This window comes from Platalea leucorodia (assembly GCF_965183815.1).
Source record: "Platalea leucorodia genome assembly, chromosome: Z".
In the NCBI taxonomy this organism is placed as follows: Eukaryota; Metazoa; Chordata; class Aves; order Pelecaniformes; family Threskiornithidae; genus Platalea; species Platalea leucorodia.
Genome location: NC_138858.1, coordinates 15,403,629 through 15,416,538, shown reverse-complemented (window position 1 = coordinate 15,416,538; position 12,910 = coordinate 15,403,629). Strand labels below are relative to the sequence as shown.

General features: G+C 36.8%; 1 protein-coding gene across 3 annotated transcripts in view; it reads left to right on the top strand.

Annotated features, from left to right (window-relative positions):
- The window catches only part of RICTOR (RPTOR independent companion of MTOR complex 2), an 89,568-nt gene that overhangs the window by 69,899 nt on the left and 6,759 nt on the right, over window positions 1–12,910 (top strand). For all 3 annotated transcript variants that reach the window (XM_082335698.1, XM_082335699.1, XM_082335700.1), the window contains 8 exons: window positions 412–504; window positions 1,518–1,624; window positions 2,320–2,549; window positions 3,270–4,299; window positions 7,963–8,140; window positions 9,395–9,479; window positions 10,854–11,087; window positions 12,552–12,704. In XM_082335698.1, the coding sequence (XP_082191824.1) occupies window positions 412–504; window positions 1,518–1,624; window positions 2,320–2,549; window positions 3,270–4,299; window positions 7,963–8,140; window positions 9,395–9,479; window positions 10,854–11,087; window positions 12,552–12,704 (2,110 nt within the window). The remainder of the gene's footprint in view (window positions 1–411; window positions 505–1,517; window positions 1,625–2,319; window positions 2,550–3,269; window positions 4,300–7,962; window positions 8,141–9,394; window positions 9,480–10,853; window positions 11,088–12,551; window positions 12,705–12,910) is intronic.

Sequence of the window (12,910 nt, the reverse complement as noted above, 5' to 3'; positions counted from 1 at the left end):
GAATAAAATCTTCTTTCTAAAAGCTGAGAAGAAAAACCCTAAGCTAGTTCATAGTTGCTTAAATGAATTCACTTTTAATGTGGATTTGCAAGGTGATGTAATGAATTGAATATGATAGTTGAAAAGTTCAAGAGAAAGCTTATGTACTGCATTGTGTTAGTCTCATTAATCTGTTATCTTTATAAAATCTGAATTAACTTGATGCAATCAGTGGTTACATTGAAGTTTTCTACTTGCATTACCATTGCTGTTAATTTATGCTTATTATTCCAGAACTACCGCTGTTCATTTTAGGGTGCATACTTCAAATTAGTGCTTTACCTGTTACTAAAAATGCAAGAGAACCTGTTTGAGGTCTCCTTTTCATTTTCAACTGAGATTTTTTTTTTTTGTTCTGTTTTTCTCCTTCAGAGTATTGTTACAGATCTAAGTTACACTGTTCGTTCCCCAATGCTGGATAAGTGGGAAGGAATTAAGCAGCTGAAAGCAGCCCTTTGGGCCTTGGTTAGTAATAGATTTACAAACTTTTTGCAGTTGTTTTTCTGTTATGACTCTTGATTCTGAAATAACTAAGCAAAATCCCATAAAATCATTAATTAAAGTTTTTGACATAAAATGTGTGTGATTTTTCCAAGTTGATGTTCTGTACCCTAAGTGCAGGGTTATGACTCTTGATTCTGAAATAACTAAGCAAAATCCCATAAAATCATTAATTAAGGTTTTTGTCATAAAATGTGTGTGATTTTTCCAAGTTGATGTTCTGTACCCTAAGTGGACTTTCAGTTGAAAATGGTTCACTGCACCTTTTTTGTTCTGAATTTTTTAATAGTCACTCTGTCTTTTTTCTTCTTTTATTAACAAATAAAAACAACAGATTGCCACATGTAGCAACAATATTAGTATGGAACCAGCAGTTGCAAGTTGCTGTGGTCTGATTTTAATGTATTTACTGCAGTGGTCCAAAATTCAGTGTTTCTGGAAGAAAGTTGGCTGCCACTGTTGATGTCTGTCCATATATATGGTCATGACACCCCTGGTACTTGGGATAGGCAAAAGCCTTGTATCTGTGCCTATTGAAGCTACAGTTCTAAATTTGCTTTGCCGCCTCAACTGTTCGTCTGTTTCTTTCTTGTCTTCCCCAAAGTTTGTTTTGGAACATTTGTCCAAGGTGAATATTACTGGAAGATGTTGTAGGTGTGTAATAAAATGCCTGTGTAAGAGGAACATAAAATGAGTAAACCAAGATCACGCTGCTGGCTGTAGTAATAGAATTGGTAAAATGAGGAATACATAGTAGTTAACTGTGAGCAGTTTTAGGTATCATACATAGAGTGCCAAGTCCTTTTTTGCGTTTGCATGACTAGGAAATGCCAAAAATGGTGCTCAAATCTCTAATTGCTTTGAGAAGATGTGGCTTGAAACTGTTCCACCAACAAACAAAAATGTCGAAAGCTTTATGCTGATTGTACTGCAGATTGCATCAAAATCAAAACTTACTTGACAAACTTTTATTTCAGGGCAATATCGGATCATCAAATTGGGGTCTTAACTTGCTTCAAGAGGAGAATGTAATTCCTGATATAATGGCACTTGCCCAACATTGTGAGGTTCTCTCTGTTAGAGGGTATGTGTATCTGATTTATACGTAAAATTTACAGGTGGTAGTTGCCATAGGTTTTCAAATAGCCTTACGTAATTTACATGAAGGGTTTCGCACTTAGTTGGAAATCACTTATCAAAGGTCATTGATGACTGAGTATCAGTCTCGGTCCTATACAATCACAGAATTGTATAGGAATTCTGAAAGAACATGCAGTAAGCAAATGAAACCTATGAAAAAAGATACATACTACTTTTCTCCTTTTTTAAAAAACAATTAAAATATTTGCTACTTATATCTGTTGGAATCAATTTATTATTCCATCATTTTTACTCAACATCTTTTTTGAATCTTTAAAAGCATAAATAGATGGTCTTTTGCCTAATGGTGCTACTGCATTAATGTAGCAGTTCTAATTAATTTAAAAAAAAATAATTTCTAATTAATCTTTTTTAAAAAAAGTACTTTTCTACTTTATGTAATCAGGCTCTTGTAACCATTTGTTTTTATTTTTGAATAGTCTATTGTTCTCAGATATTTTAGTGCATTTCTGAAACATCCAGTGATTTACAAATAAAAATGAACAAAAAGCTACTTGGCAGTTTTGTGAAGTTTCTGCTGAATTGTTTTGAAACTGTTGCCTTTCAAAAGAGAAATAAGGTTAGTTAAATTAGATGCTATTATTGTTGCTCTTTTTTCTATATATACATTAAATACAGAACCTGTGTCTACGTGCTTGGTCTAATAGCCAAAACTAAACAAGGATGTGACATTTTGAAGCATCACAATTGGGATGCAGTGAGACACAGTCGTAGACAGCCTTGGCCAGTGGTCCCTGATGACATGGAGCAGCTCTGCAATGAACTTTCTTCTATACCCAGCACTCTTAGCTTGAACTCTGAGTCCACCAGTTCTAGGCATAACAGTGAAAGCGAATCTGCTCCTTCAAGTAAGTAACAACAACAAAACAAACAAACGAAAACCCCCCCAAAACCCACAAAAAAACCAGCATTTTGGTGTTCTTACCAACCTTTTGACAGGATGGGGTTCAGGCAAATGGTGTAAAGGTGTTATTGCAAGAAGGAAGGGTGCAAGCAAGGGCACAGTTATATGCATGCAGAGAGATGTAGACAAGCGAGAGGGATTAGTGTCTTATGTTTATGCTTGGTGTAGAAGTAAGAAATTTTAACATTGGGGTAAGTTAGTAGTTTTTATATCAAGTCAAAAAGGAATATTCTAGAACGTAAATATATATATTCTGTGTGTGTATACACACACACAGAGTATTGTGGTATTTAAATTCTTGTATATTTGGGGTATCTAATACATTTTAATTTTGTTATGGATAGTTGGAATTTGAATCCAGAAATATACCATATTTAGATATCATTAAAGGAGCACATTGGTTGTAGTCCTAGTAGCTGGATATTTGCACTGAAATAAGATAGTGTGGCTTTTCTTTTGAAGCAATGAGACCTTCAGCTGAGGTACTCCTCAAGGTACTTAATTTACACTGCTAAGTTCTGCAGAAAAAATGTTGAATTAAAATTGCAATAAATCGCATAGTCTCCCACTTTGGTTTCTATGAAATTGCTTACTTCTTTGCAACATAGTTTATGCACTTTGAAGAAATGTCCATTTTCAATGACAAAGTCTCATATAATTTCAGGTATGTTCATCATGGAGGATGACCGTTTTGGTAGTACTTCCACTAGTACATTCTTCCTAGATATTACTGAAGATGCAGAACAAATATTTTATGACAGACCTGGACCTTCAAAGGACAAAGACCGTAGTCCCTTTCCTTTTTTTTCTTCTAGTAGACTTGTGAAAAATCGCATTCTAAACTCTCTTACTCTACCTAACAAAAAACACAGAAGTAGCAGTGATCCAAAAGGAGGAAAGCTGACATCATCTGACAGTAAATCAGGCCTGAGGCGAAATCGTACAGTAACAGAACCTTCCGGTAGCATAGACTTTCCTGCTGGGGAAGAATTCAACCCGGTTTTCAGAGTTCCTAAAATCCAGACTTTACGATTAGAAACTTCTTTTGTTGGAAGTAAGCACATGGAAGATACTGATAGTACCCCAAGTATTGGAGAAAATGATCTGAAGCTGCCAAAAGGTCTTGGAAATGAAATTCACCGGGAAAACACAAGCAGAGAAAGGCTAATAGGAGATGGTACTACACAAACACATTTCAAGAGTCGTAGCTTAAGTTTTAATACAGATACCACAACAAGTGGCATAAGCTCAATGAGCTCTAGCCCTTCAAGGGAGACTGTGGGTGTGGACACTACAAATGTAGATACTGACTGCGGAAGTTTGAGTACTGTGGTAAGCACAAAAACAGTTAAACCAAGTCACTGTTCAACACCACAGTCTAACCACCTGCCTCTCTCAAAATCCAACTCTGTATCCCTGGTACTGCCAGGGTCTTCTCATACACTTCCCCGAAGAGCCCAGTCTCTTAAAGCTCCTTCTCTCGCTACGATAAAAAGTCTTGCTGACTATAACTTTAGCTACACAAGTTCTCGAGATGCCTTTGGCTATGCTACACTAAAACGCTTACAACAGCAGAGGATGCATCCTTCACTGTCTCACTCAGAAGCCCTAGCATCTCCAGCAAAGGATGTGCTGTTTACTGACACTATTACCATGAAGTCTGGCAGTCTGGATTCTCGGCTAACCCCAAGCCGGTAAGAGATTATTATGTGCTCGTTTCTTACTTCAAAGCTGTAAGAGCCATTAGATAAGTGTCTTCCTAATACTTTTTTCCAACTTCACCTAAAAGTGACAGTTGTTGCAGCATGATTCATAACTTCACTGAAAGCAGTATCAGTATTAGGAAAATAATATAATAGAATGAGAATTCTCAACTTTGTACGTGCTGTCAGAGAAGCCCAGCTTTCATAGCTCTGCTCAGCCCCTTAATGCTGTTAGTGACAAAGGAAAATGTTTCCTTTTACCACGTTTGTTTCCTGTTTAACTTTTTAAATATTTAAATGCAATTACACTGCTAACATTACTGAAGTTGCAGTCACACAAAATTGCCCTGTAGTCAGAGCTATACTTCAGAAGAGAATTTTCTTGATGTCACTTTGTAAGGTTTTAGGACAGGGACTCCTGCCAATATGCTATATTCATGTTCACTGTGGCATTGAGGCCAGTGGTGAGATACTGGTACCACTGATATGAATGTGAGTTTGGCTTCTTAGCTACAACAGAGCAAAGATCTTACTCATAGCGTTTATTTTTAGATGGCAGTGTCTCCTCTGTATTTTTGAGTAATATTAGATGTTCTGAAGACTAATCGGGTAGTCACATAAGATATCTAGCTCATGACATTGACACTGTTCCCAGCAGCTACAGTCAATGCTTAACAACTTTCTCTTAAAAGCTCTTCTACCAAATTTTTCCTTTCAAATAATCTTTTTATCTAGTGCATTGGATTTTCACATTACTGTTGAAAGGGAAGAGACACTTGCTATCTCTATTCTTATCTAAACATCCTCTCAGATGAGAGAAAGGGGAGAAGCTACCAGTGCATTACTCATTTGCTTACTGGACAGAACAGGAAACGCCCAGTCGCTGAACTGCACTCCGCATACACAGTTGAGCGTATATAGCGCCTGTTTATTACTATGCATTTTTGTCCTGATCAAGAGCAACATTCATTTGTTGATATTTTCACATGATTCTGCAAAAATGCCATAAAAGATAAGTTTTATTCCCTTTGTCCAGTTAAGTTAGAACTAGACTGAGTGTGGTGATTAAATTAAGGATGATTCAGTAGTTAAGCTGCACTGTCCTGGAAATCAGAAGTGCTGTTCCTCACTCTGTCACTGGCTTCCTGTGCTAATGCAGGAACAAATCAGTGCCATTTCAGTGCCAGTACAGGTTCTGTTGTGGCTGTAGTGATGTTGTACCATTCCTTGCAGCCATACCCTTGATATGCAAACCAGCCTTGCTGCAGTGGACTCGCATCCTGCGACTCTGCATGCAATGTAATACTAACAGTATTCCTGGTGCTTAGCTGTTCATGATCTCCTGTATCAGTGGTTAGGCTCAAGTTTTTGAGTTGACTGGTTTAACATTGAACCGAAATGGCTGGAGTGCTCTTATCTCTGAGAAGGTTAAAAAATTGCAGATGTACATATTACAAGAGATTGTCAGATTGTGTTGGTTACTAATATAATTGATTGGAAAGACTATGATGTAACTAGTATATGTGTTTTTCTTACTGTTTACAGCTTGAGTGTCTGCACTGAATAATTGTGGACTATGATGTAACTAGTATATGTGTTTTTCTTACTGTTTACAGCTTGAGTGTCTGCACTGAATAATTGTGGTCCTTTTAATTTCACAGTATGTTACTACTTCCAGCTAAATATTGTCCTGAACTGCTGTTTGAGTAATAAATTGGAAAGAAAGATTCTGTCCTTGTCTGCCAAGGCTATTTTTCTGTCAGTCTTGAAAAAATTTTCTTTGATTCATGCTTCATTGACATTCATGTGTTCACACCAACTAGCAGCTGTAAATTGATTTTTTTGTGATGTTTCTAGTTGTTCTTTTCATTCAAAAGGTTGAAAAGCTTATTTCTTTGCATAAATTATTTTGTGAGGCTAAGTTTTCCACCTCTGTAAAGACCATCCAAAAATTTTAATGTATGTGTCTCAAATCCTGACTGTGGCTTTCACCCTATCACCTGCAGACATGCTTTCATGAAAACTTACTGGTGTTCACCGCTACTAATGACATATCTGTTAGCCTTTCCAGGAAAAGCAGGGACAAATGTTTAGGATTAATACTTCTATCTTTAATGTTATGTTGAGAGTCATTGTAGAATGCTTCATTATGAAATAACTAATGCAATTGGTAACTTTTTGGGTTTTAGAATCATAGAATCATTTAGATTAGAAAAGACCATTAAGATCATAAAGTCCAACAGTCAGCCTAGCACTGCCAAGTCCACCACTAAACCATGTCCCTAAGCACCACACCTACCCATCTTTTAAATACCTCCAGGGATGGGGACTCAACCACTTCCCTGGGCAGCCTGGTCCAGTGCCTGACTACCCTTTCGGTGAAGAAATTTTTCCTAATATCCAACCTAAACCTCCCCTGGCGCAGCTTGAGGCCATTTCTTCTCATGCTTTTGAAGTATGGCTTGACTTTTATTGTAAGTCCACTACTACTGTCATTAGCAATGGTCAGAATTAGTTAGTAGCAAGAAAACTATTGATACCCTATAATTTGTGTTTTGCACATTCCCATTGCATAATAATGTCTGGAACCTTACATGGTCAAACCCTGATAATTTAATTTTATCTTAGTATAAATCTGTTAACCTGTTAGGGATAAGAAGACATTTTAATTGCCCATCTAAAACAAAAAATTATAGAAAATTATTTCTAAGGCAGGAAGTCAAGAAATCAAATATTTACGGTATTTTACCTCCCAATGTATAATAATTTGCAGTAATATAATAAGTTCCTGAGATGTGTTTCTTTTTACTAGGAAGTTTAATTCACTGCATATGGACCATCTACATAGGTTGATTAGCAGAAAACATTTACAGGTTTTTATCTTCAATAAGAAGTAAAATGACAGAGGGCCAAATGTGAAATTTCTATCACCGGGACTCTGATCAGCACTGAGGACTTGTTCTTCAGCGTCCTCTCTCCTGTCTCATTTTACCAACCTGTTCCTTTCTTTGCTTCTCGGGCTGCTTGTCACAGTTACCTCTGCTCACTGCGCAGGTTCAAGTTTGTTCTTTGTGCATTTATGTTGAGCAAATTCTTCCTCCATGCTTGGGTGACCTAATGGGTGGCTCCTTCAGAGTACAGGAAAAAAACGTTCCTTGCTGGCATCACTGGTATCTTAGCAGGCTCAAGCTTCGTGTTTGCAGGGACGTACCTACTCAGCTCAGAGTTTGTGAATATCCAGGGAAGGTATGTTCACTGTATACATACATTTCAAAATGAGGCAGTTAGCCATTGAAAAGCCTCTATCTTTACTGACCATGTCTGGGCTGTAAATCTTCGAAGCCTACTTGGTTAGAGAAAATTTGTGGTTTTGCAGGGTTGGCAGCCCCTCAAGCAGAAGTTCCATTCTGCTATCTTTCAAGTCCCTGTCCCAGGACTTTCAAAGAAAAAAAAATTACCCAAGGAACTGCTAAACCATGCAACACAATGTGAGACAGAAAAAGCAATGAGCCTATAGCTGTGATTTGTCAGAGTAGCAAGCTCTGGGTTCTACAATGGCAAGATGAGGATAGTCTTTGTATCAGTCCTTCTTACTTTTAATGTGCCAGAATGAGAAATTTACCAAAATTGTGATTTATTATTTCAATGTCACAGGTTCATGAAAGCTTTAAGTTACGCTTCGTTAGATAAAGAAGATTTATTAAGTCCGATTAACCAAAACACACTTCAGCGTTCCTCTTCTGTTCGCTCCATGGTTTCTAATGCTACATATGGTAGCTCTGATGATTACATTGGCCTTGCTCTCCCAGTGGATATCAATGAAATATTTCAGGTATGTATGTGATAACTTACTGGGTTCATTTGTATTTTCATACTGAAAGGTAGTCAACTGTTGCATTTGCATCAGAACAGATTAGATCTAGAGAAATGAGGAAAAACAGATGTACTTTCAAGGAATGCATTTTGGAGAACAAGAGTTTCTTTTCTAAGCTTGTATACAGAAAATCACTAGTCTGTTTTGTATTATTAGGCAAATAGTGACACAGACTAGGTGAGAAGTGTGTTAAAACAATGGTACCAAAATACGCTGTCATAAGATTTTTAGTTGACAGCTAGCTTTTCTATTAAAATTAGCATAGTCTGTGGACATTTGTTAATACCTCTTTAGCCAACTAATTGATATGTTCATTGGCCAACTGTAAAAGATGTGCATAATCACAGTTAACTTCCTGCTACCATGATCTTGATTAAATACTAGTTTATTTGTGTATATAGCATCATAGCATTAAATTATATTGTGTTTACTTAACCTCCCAGATACATATATATTTAAGTTAAAACAAATTATTTTAAGTATGTTTATCAATTGCCTTCCTCTTTCTACTTGGTTAAAACACATTCCCATCACAGGGTTTAATATTCTGTTCCTTAATTATCAAAAACAGGACATGGTCTATGTCAAAGGTAAATCAGTGGGCTTCCTTATCTTTAGTTTACTTAACCTTTGCCTTTCAAACCTAAATTACTTTCTTACTAATCTCAAAAAATTACTAAAGCTAGAGCAAAGGAAAGATTTTTCCATCATATCTGCTTCTATTCCACCTTTATGAAATGACTACTTTTTCTTTCTCCTTCACAGTCTTTTTGGCATATTTATGTTGCCTCATTTCTGCTCTCAACTCTTTTGTAGAGTTGAGACACATCTCGACCCTACAACATCTTACAGGCAACATTTTAGATGTCCTGGGTGTTTTTGCACTGCTCTCCCGAGATCTCCAGTGGTGTAGAGTGATCATGGACAGATCATTAATAGCCACTTCTGGGTCACTTGTTTACTTACAGCCTGTCACCACTGTTTTAACATTTATTGGCTGTTGATAAGCCTTACTTAATAAATGTTCGTTCACAAATATATGTTTTTCTCATTGGCTTTTCTTTAGTACTCAGGAGCCCATTCATAATTTCATCCTCTAATTAGGTCTTTTTCCTGAAGTAAAAAATGGACAACACTTTATTTCCTCATAAAATCTGTTTATTCATATGATTATCACCTGCGCTAATTTTAATTTTCACTTGAATATTCTAGGTAAAGGAAACTCCGTATTTCCAGAAGAAAACCACACCTCCATTTGATGACCGTGGAGCTAGGGTCTTTGCACCTGATGCAGGAGGTACTGGTTTTGTTCCTCTCCTGTACCTTTCTGTTGTTTATTTGTACATGGGGTGGGGTGTTGGTTTATTTGTTGATTTTTCTTTTCAGAAAAGGTTATTTTTAGCTGTTACGTTTTGAGAGCTGCGTTCTGGATTCAGGATAGCAGGCCATTAATTCCCTATTTTATTTAGTTTGAGATAATGTGGTGCTGCTTCAAAGCAGCATAAGCTTGGTCCTGCTCTAATGAACGAAGGAGGAAGGTCTACAGATCTTTGATTATAATATGAGCTAACATTAATTGAAGACTGGTAGTGATACTGCATTAAAGAAAGTAACAAAATTTAAGCTAAGATAAAATATGTATGCCACATATTGAGCTGTTACATTTTGACTGCCATTTGTTTACATGTGAATTTATAGGAACTAATAAAGGTGTTAGGTTTGTATTTCAGAAAGTGAATTTTGTCTTTCTGTGATGTTTCCCTGACGGTTGATCAGCAGAGGTGATGGGACATGGTACAAGAGAAGTGCAAGTGCTCTGTAATGCCTGGCTTGCTCTGGAATGCACTTCCTTTTTACTCCAGATTCATCAGAAATCTCCAGGGTGTCAATATGTGTCTTTCCAGTAGGATAACTGAAAAAGAAGCATTGAAACTGGTCCTAAAGTAGTATAGGATAGGTGTTGTCTTGCGTCCTAGTTAGCTGGAACTTTATTACAGGCACTTTGAACATCCAAATATACACACCTTACTGATTTTTTGTTTTCCTTTTGTGTCGTTAATGTAATATATAAAGCTGATTTTCCTGAAAGTGTGTTTCCGTAGTTTGCTAAGTTTCAATGGAAAGTAGCTCTTGTTCGAAACTGTATGTGTTTGTATTTTCCACCCAGGGAAGAGCATGTCACTAAAGTGTCTTCAGCTTGTTTCTGCAGTGTTGAGTCTAGTTTCTTCCTATTACAGGCACTAAGTTACAGTTTTTAAAATTGTGTTTGTGTTGCATGTGTTCTTTAAACATCTGGTATATTGTTCTATTAATCTTGTTTGACACTATGAAAATTGGTAACATATTAGTGTTACATGAGTATTACTAATGTTGATAAAATGTCAGGATTTACCACATATCTTCTTACAGTATGTGTGTGCAGTATGTGTGTTTAGAGGCTGAATTCTGTCCTTTGCAGTGTTTTGTTACATATGATAAGCTGAGACTAAAACGTGATGTCTGTTTCCAGTATGCTGACAATCTTGGGAGCTTAACCACTCAAAAAAGTTTCTAGATCTTCACACACACACACCCTCCCCAGCCTTAAAAGTATTAAAAGGGGAAATTTAATTGAAATAATGTTGGTTGCTTGGTTTTGGTTTTTTTCTGATGTCTAATTGCTTATCTGCAGGTCTTCCTTCAGGTACAAGTGATGTTGTCAAAAGCCCTTTTCAGATGCTCCGACAGCAGATCAGTCTCACAGAAATAATGAATACCAGCCGTTCAGATGCCTCTCAGTTTTTAGAAAATACAGAGGATACGGGGCTACAGGAGCACACAGATGAGAACTGCCTTTACTGTGTCTGCATTCAAATACTGGGTTATCAGCCTAACAACAAAATGAACTCTTCATATAGTCGTACAGGTTAGTATTACTTGTCGGGAAGTGTGATATAACTGAATGAAAATATTGAATTTTGTTCATCTTTAAAATTGATTAATCTGTAAGGGTTGTTTTTTTTTCTTACTGGCTACTGACCTTGAAATTAATTCTTCGTAATAAGCTCCCTGTGCAACCAATGGTATTTCTATGGTCATTTCCATCTTTTCAATTTCTAGTGGTGTTAGGATGACTAGGTGCCTGCATGTTTTTTTTAAATATTTCTAAGAGCTTATCAAATATAACACTTGAAACATTATTTAGTACTTAAAATCTATGCCCTGAAAACTGATGCTTACTGGCAAACTAATGAAAAGTCTGACTTCAAAGCAAGTCTGTACCACAAAACAAAATGAAGAAAATCTGAGGATTCAGTTGAAGTTGAGCTGTGATTTCTGGGATTTAGTCATCTTCCTTCATACTTTGAGATTCAGATTAGATTCAGAATTATTTTCTTCCTGACCTTCTCTGCAGAGCTTGCAGTGACATGCCTTTTTGCAATGTCTGTAATAAAAAGATAATCCAGTAATGGATGCTTAGTAGGACTCCTCACTCTTTTACAACAGCGTTATACATTCAGGTGGTAACACATAAAGAGCACTCTTGGCAAGTGCATACCCGTACAAAATGTGAGGAATGGCCCAGAGAGCTGACTTTGAGCTTGAGTTCAGTATCGAGAAGGGATGGCAAATAAAATCCCAGCTGTAGTCTTCAAATAGCATAAGGGGATTACAGGTGTGGCAAGCGCCAGGCTCTTGTCAGAGGCACACAGCCAAAGGATGGGAGGCCACGAACACATGCTGTAGGAATAGAAATTCCAGTTGAACTTAAGGGGAAAATCTTTGCAGTGTAACCTAATCTCATTTTGAGAGACCCTTCTTTGAGCAAGGGGTTGAACTAGGTGATCTCCAGGAATCTCTTCAGGCCTGTGTTTTTCTGTGGTTGCTAACTGCACAACAATTAAAAGCTTGGATTTTATATTCATCTCTTTAAATCCAAAACGCCAAAGGCTGTGGATAGTGAAACCTCCCAAAAGAATCTTACTTGTCATATCTTTCTGTTGATGAAGTCAGAGCCCTTCCTGCAACACCTGTGATAATTGTATGAACAAAAAAAATTATGCATATGCAAGATCATCTTTATTATGTTATGTAAAACAGAGCGTGGATTATCAATAGGAGCTCTATGTGTGATGACCGTTTTTAGGCTACCATCAGTGTCTAAGAGAGTAGATTATTTTCACTTGAGTATTTTAAGATGCAAAAAAAGTTATTTTTAGACATTTTGAGTATTATTTGTCCAAATCCAACATGTAGTTTCCAGATGGTTTATGTGCATAGTACTTAGTCCATCAGTGTCTTGCATGCTTACCATTGTTGAAAAATAACAAAAGCATTTGAAATGAGGAAAAGTGTGAATAACAAAGATGCAACATCTTGTTTACGTCAGATTTTTCAGACATTCCATATACTGACTGGTGTGGGCAGACCATACACAATCACTTAGATGTGCATTCCTCCAAATTTTCTGGAATTTCAGGCTGTAGTGATGCAGTATCCCATGGTTCAGCTAGCAGCACCAAGAGTACGGAGCTTGTACTAGGTAAGTTTGAAAGCCTTAGGATTATTAGAGACTGTAACCCTTGAAGTATTTTTTAGGTATTGTGGAAAAATATTATTTCATTTATACAAACTGCAACAAAGTAATGCTCATTATTTAAAACAAACAAACAAAACAAACAAAAAACAACACCAAAAGAACAAAACACCAAAAGAACAAGAATAAAAACAACCGCCATTTCCAGGTGG